The 15,320-nt window shown below is 36.0% G+C and overlaps 1 protein-coding gene across 13 annotated transcripts; it reads left to right on the top strand.

Annotated features, from left to right (window-relative positions):
- Positions 1-4,072: 4,072 nt before the first annotated feature.
- Positions 4,073-15,223, top strand: LOC104907989 (E3 ubiquitin-protein ligase makorin). Of its 13 annotated transcripts, none has more exons than XR_007271544.2 (8): positions 4,078-4,258; positions 4,721-4,808; positions 5,199-5,962; positions 8,758-8,827; positions 11,936-12,024; positions 12,102-12,162; positions 13,787-13,861; positions 14,572-15,223. XR_007271544.2 is itself a non-coding variant. In XM_048639329.2 (7 exons), exons 1-6 carry the CDS (start codon positions 4,248-4,250, stop codon positions 12,136-12,138), a joined length of 1,059 nt encoding a protein of 352 aa, XP_048495286.1. In that variant the 5' UTR covers positions 4,076-4,247; the 3' UTR covers positions 12,139-12,162; positions 14,572-15,223. The 13 variants fall into 13 exon arrangements, 5 of the variants coding, with proteins under 5 accessions (XP_057248723.1, XP_048495289.1, XP_048495292.1 ...); XR_007271545.2 differs by having other exon boundaries at positions 14,545-15,223; XM_048639329.2 differs by lacking the exon at positions 13,787-13,861 and having other exon boundaries at positions 4,076-4,258.
- The last annotated feature ends 97 nt before the right edge of the window (positions 15,224-15,320 follow it).

The following is a 15,320-nucleotide window of genomic DNA, read 5'->3' as shown; positions in this document are numbered from 1 at the left end:
TGGATGATAGGTTACAGGTTCGAATCCCCATCCTCTTCTTTGTACTTTGTACAGCCTTTGTGGCTCATATGAATCAAAAAAAAAAAAAAAGTCTAGCTAACACTTTTATTAGTATCATTTCTAGTGGATCACGAAATCATACATCATGTATGGATGTACTAGATTCAAATGCACTTATTAATACGTGATTCAGGTTATAAAAAAGGTATACAATAGTCATAGTATATTAACATCAAACTGTAAAATATTTTTTAAGGATATTTAAGTTTCTTCCAGACACCAAACTTCTCAAGAGTTGTCTTATATATATAATAGAGATCCACACATAATATACGATTTAGAAATTGATCCTGACACAATAACCTTTCACGTTAAATATAGCTCTGCTACACACATGCATGCATATATAATTTGTGGTTGGCTAGTTGCAGGACCCCCCACATATTCAAATGTTCAACTTTGTGACTCATTATTGGAGCTAGGTTACAAATTCGATCAAGAGCAAGTAACTTATAATATCGTAGTCGCACATGCTTATTTTGGTCGAATTGATCTTCCAATAAGCTACCTTCAACAATTATGATTCTTTACACTTCTTCTTATAAGTTGCTTGGCCTGTATGTAGTAGGTATTTTGTTTACCGCTTTAGGTATTAGTACTATATCCTTCAATCTAGATGGTTTCAATTTCAACCAATCTGTAGTTGATAGTCAAGGTCGTTTAATTAATACCTGGCCTGATATTATTATCAACCGTGCGAACCTTTGGTATGGAAGTTGTGCACGATCGTAATGTTCATAACTTCCCCCTAGACCAAGCTACTACCAAAGCTCTATGAACAAATGGATAAAATTTCGTTTTTAATTTAGTCTATATGAGTTATTGAAAATAAAGCGGCAGTGTCGGTTTCTTGTTTGCTCAGGAAATTGGTTATTGCACCTTTATAGTCAAGAATAAATCAAAGAAAAGAACTAATTAGGAAAGGGACGGATGTAGCCAAGCCTTTAGTATTACATCATAATATGACCCGTTCTTTGTCAACTAGCTAGTATCATCTTATGTTTCAGTTTCGTGATTGGATCGCTGAGGAGTCTAATACACAATTGAATCAGTAAATAGGACAAAAGGATTAATATCTACAGAATATATAAAAGATACTTTTTAATATTTGATTGTGTCCTATAATATGAAATAAATATAATTAATACTTTTTTATCACACTCTTAGCAGAAGATCTAATAAAGTTTAAACCCTAGAAGTAAACGTTATGATTTTATGAAAAGTTGTTGGACAAAATGTGCTAATACTTAGACAATGAAGGAATATGCAACAATTAACCTGATCAAGGTTTGCAACACGTTACCTATTTCACCAAAAAAAGGGTTTGCAACACATTTTTTTGGGTGTAGAAAGAGCTATAAGGGTGATTGATATAGACGAGATATGATCCCAAATTTTGAGCACCACCTGCCAAGACTTTAACCATCTAAGCTAGTTTTTTTTTTTTTTGATCCATATGAGCCACGAAGGCGGTACAAAGTACAAAGAAGGGGAGGGGGGATTTGAACCTGTGACCTATCGTTCACAGCACCTCAATCTTAACCATTAGGCCAAGACATCCTTGGTTACCATCTAAGCTAGTTGATATCTACACCGTTCCAACCCAAAATGAATATACTTCGATGAAGCTATATATGTTTAATTAAGTCATTTATCATGGACATATAAGTTTTTAGGTCTAGAAAATGTGATTTTTTCTCCATTTGATCATGTATATATACGTGGACATGATTTACGACATTCAAGTTGTCCAGTGTCCACAGTGAATGGCTCATTTATTATGTCTGTTAAATGATCTAATATTTTGAGTTTAATCTAGAGGACTAAACTTAAAGTATAATTATGATAAATCATAAGTTTTTTTTTCTACAAAAGAATGATGAGTACAGTATCTTGTTCGTACTCAATAATCATATTGTGCTTATTAGTACTCCGCCATAATAATTTTACATAATTCATTCTGATCCCATGCAAGAGTAAGATGCACATATGATTAGAAATCGACTTTGTAACAACCCAAACGTGGTATCATCTCTTTAAACCCCTTCTTGATGGAATGATGGTGGGTAAATAATCAATGCTCATGTGTTTGTGAAAGTCTCACAGTGGGGAGTTGTCCATTTTGGATAGATATCATCTAGTTAGATAGCACCTCATGCTAATTGCCACGCCTATACGTATATCAGTTGGTCTTGTAAAAGACCGTCTAATTTTAATTTAAAATTAGATGCGGCCCGAGTTTAGTATTAGAACATGCCACCTTTTTAAATATAGTGATTAGTTTAATCTATTTAAGGACCAGGTTAGTCTATCTCGTGACCAGTTTATCTGACATTCTTTAATCCATTTAGTGACGAGTTTTATTCATTTAGTGACTAATTTAATCCGTTCGGTAAAACTACCGAGTTATTTTTTAAAATTATCTGTTGTAGTTCGATAATAAAGAAAAACAAAGGAAGGAGAAAAGAATGAATGACTAGGATAATATAATGTTGGGTTACAGTGAAATAGAATGGGCTTGTTAGAAAAACAATCAGTCTTGGATTCGTCTAATTTTATGTTAAAATTAAACCGCCTATTAATTTGTGCACGTATATATAGTTATCAATAAGCAAGGTATCTACTTGTAGGGGTGTTAAAAAATATCCGATTCAAAAATCCGCCAATTTGTTCTGAAATTTCGAATTGGATACGGATACGAATTTTTTCAAAATGCCAACGACCCGATCCGAAAACCTAGTGACCTGACCCGAAAATTTCGGACCGCAATTCATCCGATCCGATATCCGACATTGAACAACCCAATCTGCTTGCGTCAAATCCTAAACAACAAACCTTCCTTGAGAAACGCATTTGACCCGATTGGTTAATGGTTATAAATAGTGGTAATGTAGTGTAAATTTGCAAAGAAACATTAATTTCAATTCTCCTCAACTCATGATAATAAAACATCATTACAAATCATGATTTTCCTTTATAAATTTGCATTACTACCCAATACCACCTTCACGAGAATGGTAATAAAAACAAAGGAAGGAGAAAAGAATGAATGACTAGGATAATATAATGTTGGGTTACAGTGAAATAGAATGGGCTTGTTAGAAAAATTCAGTCTTGGATTCGTCTAATTTTATGTTAAAATTAAACCGCCTATTCTAATAATTTGTGTACGTATATATAGTTATCAATAAGCAAGGTATCTACTTGTAGGGGTGTTAAAAAATATCCGATTCGAAAATCCGCCAATTGGTTCTGAAATTTCGAATTGGATACGGATACGAATTTTTTCAAAATGCCAACGACCCGATCCGAAAACCTGGTGACCTGATCCGAAAATCTCGGACCGCAATTCCTCCGATCCGATATCCGACATTGAACAACCCTATCTGCTTGCGTCAAATCCTAATCAACAAACCTTCCTTGAGAAACGCATTTGACCCGATTGGTTAATGGTTATAAATAATGGTAATATAGTGTAAATTTGCAAAGAAACATTAATGTCAATTCTTCTCAACTCATGATAATGAAGCATCATTACAAATCATGATTTTCCTTTATAAATTTCCATTACTAACCGATACCATCTTCACGAGAATGGTAATAAAATATCTAGAAAGAAAATGGATATTTTGGTTGAAATACTACAGATAACAACACAAAATTTCTTTAACAAATTTACACTATAAATGTATTACCATTACCACAGTTTATAACCACTAACTAAAGTCATCAGGGTCATACAAATATCAATAAAAACCAGTAATCACTAGGCAAAAGCGAGCTTAGGTGTTGTTTGAATGGCCCTTAATCTATTGAATGGTTTTTTTTAAAGAATTGGAGAGAAAATTCAAATCTATAACCTATCGTTTACAGCACCTCAATTTTAACCACTAGGTCAAGACATCCTCGGTTAATCTAATCAACTAATGAATGGTTGTAGTAAATGTTGATAATTTTGATGAGAATGTTCGATAAATGGGTTTGGGCTTGGTGGTTGATGGGCTTGGTGGTTGACTCCACGAAATCTTACATCGACCGCCAAAACAGTTCCCCGCTGTCCCAACTTCCAGAAAGAAAGGGGGACAAAATTTGCAAACTAGAAACCTAACCTCACCTGGATTTTCTCCCTCATTTTCTTCATTTCTCTTTCTTTCTTCCATTTTTCTCCATTGCTAACCACTTTCGCCATGTCCAATAGGTATTTCTCTTTCTTCTTCTTTCTTTTGTTCTTCGTTTTAATTTTAATTTCCGATATATAATTACAATCATTTTACTTACAACTAATTTTGTTTGCTGCTGCTTCTTCTTGTTTAATCGTTATCATGCTTTACTTTTCTAATCATTAATTTGAATCTTGAAATTGATTAATCTCAATTTTTATTATCATGTTGTTTCATCTGAATTTGATCATCTCTCTTTTGTGTTTGGTGATTGAGAACTCTTTAATTTTTACGAGCTTTAATTTGTTCCTCTTTAGCTTCGATTTTTATTTTGTGCATCTCACCATATTTTGGTTTGTAATTTTTGTGATGTTTTCTTGTGCAATTTCCTATTGTTTGCTAGTATATCCAATTAGTATGAACAACTAATACGGAAGATAATTGTCAATTATTTCTGTGCTGTTAATTATTTATTTATATATTTATCTGATTTTCTCTAGGACCCTATGCAAATTCTTTAAGCATGGAGCATGTTTGAAAGGGGATCATTGTGAATACGCGCACGACTGGAATGCCCCGGCAAATAATGTAATTTACTTTTGGTGTACTTCAATTTTCATTTAGGTTTAATGAGTGTTTCGTTGGGAGGAGATTAATGGTTTTCCATTTTCCGTTGTTTGGTTGCTAAAGGATGGAACATAGGCCTTCTAAGAATGGAAAACGCTTCCTTTCGAAACAAGGAATGTCGACATATTTTCCATATTCATTGCCTTTTGTTCTTCTATTATCTCATTCATCCTCTCCGCTCCATTTTCAAACTTCATTTTTCTTTTAAGGAATCAAACAAAGAAATTATGATTTATGATGTTTTTTCCCCCTTGGAAGATCATTCTTTGTCTGACCGAATAGAGCTTTAAGTACTTATCCATTTTCCTTAATGGATTGTTCCCTTATCCCTTTTGTCGGACTTGCTTGTAGGTATGCACTTTTTATCAGAGAGGAGCCTGTGCTTATGGCAGTCGTTGCAGATACGATCATGTTAAAGTTTCTCAGCTACCGTCTTCTGCTTCATCGTCTTCAACTGGTTACTTTGGAACAGACAGTCCTGGTGTAACTGTGAATGGATTGGCTCCAGTCGCTAGCGTTTCACCGGAAGTGTCGCCTTTGAACAGACAAGTACTTCCTTCCAATAAAGCAGCATGGAATCAGCAATCTGGGGTTTCTGATGCTTTAGAAGATGATTTAATTGCTCATCCTAGAAGTGATAGACTGGTTGATCAAGTTATGTGCTCATTTGCTGCTGCCGGTAACTGTCCTAAGGGGGATAAGTGTCCTCACATTCATGGGGACTTGTGCCCAACTTGTGGAAAACACTGCCTGCATCCTTTCAGGCCCAAAGAAAGGGAGGAACATTCTAAAACCTGTGAGAAAATGCAGAAGCACCTTGAAGCACTGAAACGAAGTCAAGAGATAGAGTGCAGTGTGTGCTTAGAACGTGTGCTCTCAAAGCCCACAGGTGATCGGAAGTTTGGTTTGCTGTCAGAATGTGACCATCCATTTTGTGTAACTTGTATCAGGAATTGGCGTAACAGTTCACCAAGCTCTGGAATGGATGTTAATGCTACATTGAGGGCCTGCCCTATATGTCGTAAACTTTCATATTTTGTAATACCAAGTGTGCTTTGGTATTTCTCAAAAGAGGAGAAGGATGAGATTGTTGACAGTTATATGGCCAAACTTAAGTACGTAACTCTCTGTTTATTTTATTGCTAATTCTATTTTTGTTATCGTCCTGATTGCATCGTACTAGTAGTTACCTCGCCCTCTCCCCCAAAGAAGCAACTGTGTATTGAGGTTTAAGTTCTGGGGTTTTGTTTATTATTATTTTTTGCTCTTTTTTTTTTGGGGGGGGGATCTCTTGGTGATACTCTTTCAAAGCTCAAGTCAGGTACTATCCAAACCTCTAGAGTTGTGATTAGATGAATATGTTGTCGGCCATTTTTCTCAGTTCCCCTATACGACTTTTGGGATAGTTGTGTCAATTACAAATGAGGTGAGAATTTGTTACATACTGTGGTTGGTGAAACCTAGTTATAGCAATCAAATGAAGATAAAGGGCCCAGAATGGGGTGTAGCAAGTTATAAGAATGTTGAATAGTGGTTATACAGAATGATCTAGAAACACTTCAGGCTGATGTCGTTATATAGTCTTCCACCAACTTCCATTTTATTGCTAAGAGTGCTAATAGAAGAGAAGTTAAGTGGGTCTAGCTTGATCTTTGAGGGAGAAGATGTAGTTAAGAGTGCTAATAGAAGAGAAGTTAAGTGCTATGTGGCCAAAGAGTCACCTAAGGGCTATAGACTATAGAGGCTGCAGAGAGTAAGGGATGCACTTCTTATGGAGGAAGCAATTTCAATTCATCAAACTTGCTGTCCTTTGTGCTCATGAAATCGTGATAGCTGACAAGTTAATTTTTGATGGTTTTGGGCTATGTTGAAGCATCACTACTTCAATTAACAGAAGAACAGTTCTATCTAGCTAATGTGTTACTGAAAATATATCAAGATACGTGCTTTTCATTTAATATTTATAAAAGCAGTAGTTCTGTTGATGCCTAATGAGTCCTTATCACGTATCATATTTTCCTAGCTCCTGGTGGTAATTATATTTGTTTGCAATAATATAATGGAGTCAGGGCTTTTAACTTCTGTCTATTCCCCCCTCCCCCCCCTATTTTTTTCATAGGATGTAAGTGTCGAAACTTAATGTTTTGGTACCTTCTATCATGATGTCTCAGTTGTTTATGTTTACTGGTGGAAGCTACATATTCAGTTGAAAATAAAAAGAGGATCTCAGTGGTTAGTTTGGCTGTTTGAAAGTTGTTTTCTACAAGCATTTTGAGTATATTATCTTGGGAAGCAAGTAAATTCTTTATGGCACCTGGTTTCTGATCATCCATCCACTTTAAAAGAGATCTACCAAACTTGCGCAAAGATGCATGATTGTGAGGGAACAAGTTAATCTTTAAATAATAAAATAGTTTACTGTGAGGTTGCTGTTTTATTCTAGGTCATTTGTTTGCTCTACTTGATTTAAATTGTTTTTCTCTTAGCCTGTCATGTTGGCTGAAATTCTAAGTCATAGGCAAATACTTATCAGCAACCCGAATATTCAGCTTGGCTAATGGTTTGAACCTGCTTCTAAAGAAAGTAAGTATTACCTCCTTTTTTTTTTTTAAATAATTGGGACATTCTGTAATTCAGGGGTGTTTTCTTATAGGGACATTTGACCCTTCTCTCATATATGGTAGGGTGGCCTACCATCCCTCTCTTTTACTTCCCTTCTCTCTGCCTTTTCCACCTTTTCCTTACGTTTATTCTCCTCCACTCTACCTTTTGCACTTTTTCCTTGGTCCATGTGCAAATGGATTTAAAAGACGGAAGGAGTACTCGATATAGATGGTGAGAGACAAATGGGAGTACTCAATAACTCAACCATCATGCTACCACAATACTTCTGTGGATGTACTGTATGTATATAACAATCAGTCTGGGGATCCGAAAATTGTAAAATTTCAGAACTAACCCGGAAAGGAAAAATCTAATTACTCAAAAGCAGAATCAAATCCTCATCTTTTGTTCTGGCTTTTCAGGTTCTTTGTTGGTTTTTTGTATAGGTTCTGCACAGCCCTACAAGCCACTTCAACCCTTTCTACCTGCTGGAAACCCAACTCTACTAGCCAGTCCTCTTGACCCGCTTGCAAACACTTGCTTTGGAGGTGATGCTCGTTGGTGAATCACATTGTCACGAAAAGGAACCTTTGCATCACCACAAAACATGCGATAAAACTAGCTTAACTGTTAAACCACCACTGATTTCTTAAACTTTAAAAGGGGGGAAAAAGAGTTGTAATATTTGATCTTTATTCTCATGATGAAGGTCAGCCGAAATTTGTCTCCTATCTGATCAATGTGGGCCTTAGTAGTTTAAACCTGGAATTGGAATTTAGCCAACCGATTTGCGGCGGCAACTTTATTACCTGGAATTGGAATTCAGCCAACCGATTTGCGCCGGCATTTTCATCACCGGAAATAATGAAAGCAGTGATAGGAAAAGAGAGAAACATTGAACAATATGGTCAACCATGACACTCTAGTTCTATTTTAACAGATAATTTTCTATAAGATTAGAACAAGCAAAAAAGAAGGAAAATTTTAATGATTGAATGCGAGGAATGAGTAATCAATACAAGCGAAAGGAATTGAAGAAAAGTGCGTGGACTATATTTTGATCCCCAAATATCTAAGATAACTAGACTTTGCAAAGTATCTGTATATACATGATATTGGTTGGTTCTGAATGCTACTATATGCAGGTGTTCCTTTTTTTGTTGTTTCATGAAATCATATACGCGTATATAGGTGTTGATGCATAATGCCTTACCTTTTCTTTGTCTCCCCTTGCAGCCATCGGGGATTATTTGCTATTTTTGAGTTCAAAATCGTAGTTTTGTAATTGATTTGGTCATATTTGCAGGTCCATCGACTGCAAGTACTTTGACTTTGGAAATGGTACATGTCCTTTTGGAGCTAGTTGTTTTTACAAGGTATGAAGCATGAATAACAATCTTTGTAATCCATGATCTGGGCTTTGGAATGTTGTACTGCTTAGGCTACATTGGACCTTTAGATGTAATTGTCTGCCTCCAACTGGTTTAACCTGGTGTGATACTGTGATAGTTAACACATTGTTTTGGTGTCCTCTTAAGTATTACTCCACCTTTTCTGGGTGTCTGTGAGGAAACCAGTTTTTCCTCTTTCCATATGTTGGATTACACATACACATCATGCTGAAAATCGGAGATCGAAATGATGTATCTTTAGTTGCTTGCTTTCTGCTTGCTTCCCTGGTAGTTTATAAGGATTATTATGGTCAGAAGCATTTCCGATGATGAAGATCCTGTCTATCCTATATGTAGCTTATGAAACATGGTGGAGTTCTGCTACTTGAGAAGTAGCAATAGGTCCTTCTCAGTAGTATTCCTACCTTTTGCAGCTTTTCTTGCATATGTTGCATTCATCTTGTGACATTAGGTATCCTTGTCGCTATGCAGTCCAACACATGGTCAAGCAAAGCTCATTTATTTTGAATAGAACTATAAACTTGCCCATGTTTTCTGAGAACTTGGATGATAATGACAATGACAATGCGAATTTAATACTGCTATGAGGGGATGTGCGTATATTTCATTTGTGTACAAAACTCTAACCAATCAGCGGAAGAAGCTAAAGTCTATATTGGATGACCTGAATTGGACTTTGCCAAGTCCAAGTTGAGTCCAAAATAGACAAAACAAATAATCCATTAGGCTATAGAGCTGGAGACCAAAATAATCCACTAGGCGATAGAGCTGGAAAGTACTACTGGAGTCTGGAAATCTAAGGCCAATTCTGGTCTAAAATTTGTACAAGCCTTGTAAAAAAGTTCTTGAGTCCAAATTAAACCTTTTTTTTTAATCAATAAAATTTAAACCCATTTTGGGTCAATTATTTTAAAATAAAAATGGAGATGGTAAAAACTAATAACATCGTTAATGAAGTATATGGGCCTAGGGGGACTCAAATCTACATATGTCCTTTGGGTTTTTAATGGAGCATATACACATACAAATATACTCTCTTCGGTTTTTAATTCTTCTACCTTTTTTAAGTAGCATGAAGTTAAGGCCCTATTTGACAATTAGCGGATAGCTATTATTAAACTGATTGTAGTAGCTGATAGCTGTAAACTGATTGTAGTAGCTGATAGCTGATTGTATTTGTTGTCTGTATAAGGTGTTTGATAAATAGTTGCTTGATACTTGGTTGTGTAAATTGAACAATAAGGGCATGGGCATAATTTTCACTCTTCTACTTTTTCTTGCTTATAAAATAGATATGTTTGGTAAATTTATATTAGGGATAGGACATATTAATAAATAATAATTTTAACCACATCTATAAAATTCAATATTAATCATTATTTAAAATTTTGAAATATTCAAATTTATGAGTTGATAATTTGCAAATATATTAATAAGAACATGGGTATAATTCATTATTGTACATTTTATTGTTTATAAAATAAATATGTTTGGTGAATATTTATTGGGAATAAGACATAAAAGGAAAAAACAAAGATTCAAAGACAAGACTAATGCAAGATTAACAAAATATTACAAGAATAAGAAAAATCAAAGAAATAAAAAAAATATAGGCTCATGATATGGTAAGGGTAGTAGTTTTAAAGAACTTTAGAACATAAATGTATTTTTTCCACTTATTTTTAAATCTCTAATATCAAAAATTTCTCCCCCAAACCCAAAAAGCTAATTCTAACTTGTTTTTGACAATTAGCGGTTAGCTGATTGTATTAGACTATTAGCTGATTGTATTAGTTGTTTGTATAAAGGTGTTTGGTAACTAGCTGATAGTTGATTGCTACATAATCGGGTAAAATGACCAATAAGGATATGCGCGTAATCCATTGTTTTACTTTTTTGTTGTTTATTTATGTGATTTTCAAAAAGATTTAGGACATAAATGTAATTTGGCTCACTCATTAAATCTCTATTGTCAAAAAGCTTGTCCCCTAGCTTGTTTAAAGAGAGCTTTTTGGGCTCAATCCGTTAATTGAAGCCTCTCTTTACGGTACACTCAATTTAGAGGATTGACTAGTCAAATCCTCTAATATGAGTTGAAACTTCTAATTTTGTCCCAAATCCTCTCTTTAGCAAACAAAGCCTATATAATTATCTTGAACCCATGTGATGTTTAGTAGGAAGTGGGAAATAGTAAAAGTAGTAAGAAAAGTAAGAGATAGAAGGTGCATTACTGTAGCCTACACTCATCAAAAAGAGAAATGGCACAATTTCTGGACAGTCCAAAAAGGTATATGGTAAGACCGTAAGAGTATATAAGAACGAGTGGAGTATATAATTTTTCATCTGTCATTTTGGATCTTTAGGTTTTCTCTTTAGATTTTGTACAGAAGGTTTTCTCTTTAGATTTTGTACAGATAATTTTCTGCAATGGATATCAGCTATGTTTACATAATACTGGATGTGAATTGGTCTCTTTTTTAGGCTAATTGATGGCAAGGACTTGACTGGAAATGGCGTGAAAAATTGTATTGATCTGATCTAGGGTCATCTCCTTAGATTCTGTGTTGTGTCAGAATTATGAAAGCTAGCGTTGTTATTAATCACTAGGCCTCTTGTTTGGTACATTGAGTATGTCGATTGTGCTTTTAACTAGTCTGAAGGCCTGACCTAGACTTTGATATTATGAGTGAGAGATTGTGAGATTTCACATTTTTCTCTGTTGGCTGTACAAGTTTGTCTTCTTTCACTCTCTCCTTTTCTAAAATAAAATTTCTAGTGTCTTGTGGTGTAAATCAATAGAGGAATTCTTCCTTATCAAATATGATTAAAGGAACATAATTTCTTTTTTTTTGGGGGGTATGAGACAGTTATTCAGGGCCTATGATCTTATGATTACCAGCTAAATTTGGTCGTATGATGTCACATTAATTGTTGGAAGTCTTTTCCCCTTTGGCAGATTAAGAACATGTATCTGAACTTGTTAACCTTTGATCCAGTTATTATTGGTGTACTGCTTTATTTGTATTCTGAAGTATTCTCAATAACACTGTTTCTTTTTATATATCCTTCCAGCATTCATATCGCGATGGCACTGTCGAGGAAGTCGCATTACGTCATCTTGGAGCTGCTGATGGTGAGACTGTAATAGCTAAAAATATTAGGTACGGAGCTTTCCATCCCCATTGATCAATTGAATTGATTGCCGGATCTGTAATTAACTAAATTTGAATACATTCAGGCTTGCAGACTTCCTCAGAAATTTGCGTATAAGCTGAAAGGAGTTTGGGAAAGCTTCCAGTGTGAGTTCAACTTAAATGCCACAGGATTAACTTGAATTTGAATGCAAGTTCTCCATATGACTATGATGTACAGGCAATTTGGTAGACTGGTCCCTAATCTAGATGCATGTCAAGTGGCACAAGCTCCAAAATGATTCTTGGAAACCTGTGCCATCACCATATAGAGCTACTTGTAGGGGAAAGCACATGACTACATGAGGTCAGGTTTTGCGGTGCTGTTCTGAAAAGATAAACGGTCTGTGTCCATAGGGATGGCTGGTGATTGTTGCATTATATGCTCCCTTCGCCATGCAAGCACTTCCTGAAAGTGTCAATCCATCATGCACATCCGTTCAATTTCTGTGATAGACCTCCCCTGCAGTAGAGTTCAACCGAAATTCCTGATAGCAGACATTTCATGGAGGGATTAGGCCTTTAAGGGCAGGAGTTGGAAGTTAGTGGCCTTACATAGTCACGTCTCTTTTTCTTCATATCTTTAAACAATCACTTGCATAATTGTTGCTCTTCAACAATGTACGCCATGCGCTAACAATGTGTGTTGGATGGGTAGGATAGGAGCTTGAAGTTGCCTGCTGAGACAAGCCTTTACTTGCATTGCTTGTCTCTCTCCCTTATTGCTTCCCACCAAACACATGATACACTGTTGCTGTTGGGATTCTTGTTTTTGTCTTAAGACTTCGACAAAGATAGGGCGAAGTCTGTGAACAATTTAGGGATGACAATTGGGCGGGGCGGGTGCGGAGGGTGGTACCTCCACACCCGCACCCGCATAAAATTCCAATCCCCATCCCCGCCCCACCACCTGCATGGGTATCCGCACCCGCTTCATACCCGCGTCGTACCCTCTTCATCCCCACCCCCACCCCCACCCCCACCCCCACCACCCGCATGGGGGTTTGCACCCGCTTCGTACCTGCGTGATACCCACATATTTATATTTTGCAAGATAAAATTATTAATAATATAAGTATATAAATAGAATTTTAATCATATATATGTGGAGCGGGTGGGGGTGGGACGGGGCGGGCGGGGATAACATAAAATCCTACCCGCTCCACCACCCATTGCGGGTAGGATTTTAATTCCCATCCCCGCCCTATCCCCGCCAAACCTAGTTAACATCTAAGTGATATATTTCCAGTGGTATTTTTTGATCCTTGTTCGCTGTATTTGAATTATCAAGTTTTGGAAGAATTGTGAATATGCAGGAGCAGGATTTATGTATGTAAATTTTGGGTCATCTTGTGTTCATCTCTACCTCTTGCAGCCTCCCCCCTACCCTCCCCTCCCCAAGAGTGAAAAAAAAACAGAAACAACCCATAAGGAAGTAGATGAACAATGATGGAATGGTTGGGTATACGTAGGATTATTTTGTGTTTCCTAATTGAGATTTTTTTTACAGAACTATACTCATCTTCCAGTTGGGCAAATGGGTGGGAAACCTAGGCTTATTGGCTCAATATAACCTGAATCCCGGTGCTTCTTTTGTGGAATTTCCTTCAGATTAAGCATCAAAATTGGGATGAGTCATGTTTATTTTGCCTTTTGACTTTTTATCTGGAATGTGTTATTGATACTGCAAGAAAGATGTTTTTGTGGCGCCTTATAAATCTCTTCCTTGCAGGTTTGTATGAATCTTAGGAAACATGTAAATTCTGGAATATATGAAATCTTAATATCAGAACCCGGTGCACCTGAGGTGATACTTTTCCTCACGTCATAAATTACGTTTTGGCTTCTGTTTGTGTAGTGATTATTTTTAAAATCTGAGCATATAAATACTCATCATACTCTCAATAGATTAATAATCATATTGTTCCCATCCTGTCGTTGCCTTATGCTGGTAATACTTCTTACTTCAATGAATTATGGCTGTCACAAAATTACAAGAGCATGCTTCCATATCCTCTTCAATGAAGATTCCTTTGTGCCCTGGCTTTCATTTATATGATTTTTCAAGTCATATTCTCTTGATAATTGTCTAACAATGTTGATGTGGGCTTAGCTAGTATTTGGTTCTGAGGCGTTGGTCATTTAGAAATTGTAGATGATGGGATAGAGTGAGCTCCTCCCTCCCCTTCTTTCACATCAGAAAGCAATTCTATGCTTCATTCTCAATTTTTCATGGTTGCTCTGATTAAAAACTCAATCCATCGCGTCAATCCAACCAAGTTGAGAGTAGCACACTTCAGACAACTTACAGCTCCTCAAAGATCTGTATATATATATATATGGAGACAGATTTAGGAATGACATTTGCTGAAGATTCTTCAGGACAGTTAAAAGTTATGCCGTTTTACCCGTTTTTGTTCTACCTAATTCCTTCTAACATTGTCTCTTGCATACCTTATCACATTGCTTATTCCTGTATTGGGATGATAGTGTTGATTGTTGGGTAAAATTTTGCAGGACTGACCTCAGGCATGATTAACTGTATTGAAGAATTACACAAGTTACATAAAGATCATACTTCTCCAGGTCCATGGGTGGCCTGTCATAAAGTATCCTTCTACAAAAGATGGTATAAATGAAAAGGATGTTGTAGTGTGAGTTGCAGTAACATTATTTTGTACATGATTTTTGCTGGTTATGGTCCCAGCTGTTACAAGCTATTTAAGTTTCTGTTTTGGGATGATGAGTGTAACGATCGAGATATTTTTCATGCCTGGAACTGGAAAGATCTAATAGCAGCTTTGCCATACAAATCATCTTTTAGGTGCGGTGTGTCGGGATGAACAATTTGAAGTATGATTGTTGTATTGATAGAAGCCAGTTTTTTTAATTGGCAAGTCTTGAGAAAGAACTCAAGTGTCTGATTTTTTTTGTACAGTATAATATTGTAATAAATTATGATAACAGTATTTAGTCTTTTCTTTTGTTCTGGCAATGTTACTCAAGGGGATCAAGGGATGTACGCAAGTAGATAATGCTGGGGCAAGGTCATTCAGGGTGATTGGTAAGTTTTGCCAATCAAGTGGACAAAAACTGACAAATGTTATTGTTCGTGTTAATTGATGTATATTCTTGATTGCATATTTCACACATGTGTGCAATTTTGATATTTGACTGCTTTTCTTGGACAAAAACTGCCTAAATGGTTTATTTGATTGTTTGATTTAGCGCTTTCTCATGTGTCTACAAAATTAACTTGCCACTTG

This window comes from Beta vulgaris, chromosome 2 (genome assembly GCF_026745355.1).
Source record: "Beta vulgaris subsp. vulgaris cultivar EL10 chromosome 2, EL10.2, whole genome shotgun sequence".
NCBI classification, from domain to species: Eukaryota; Viridiplantae; Streptophyta; class Magnoliopsida; order Caryophyllales; family Amaranthaceae; genus Beta; species Beta vulgaris.
This window is presented reverse-complemented; position numbering and strand designations above follow the sequence as displayed.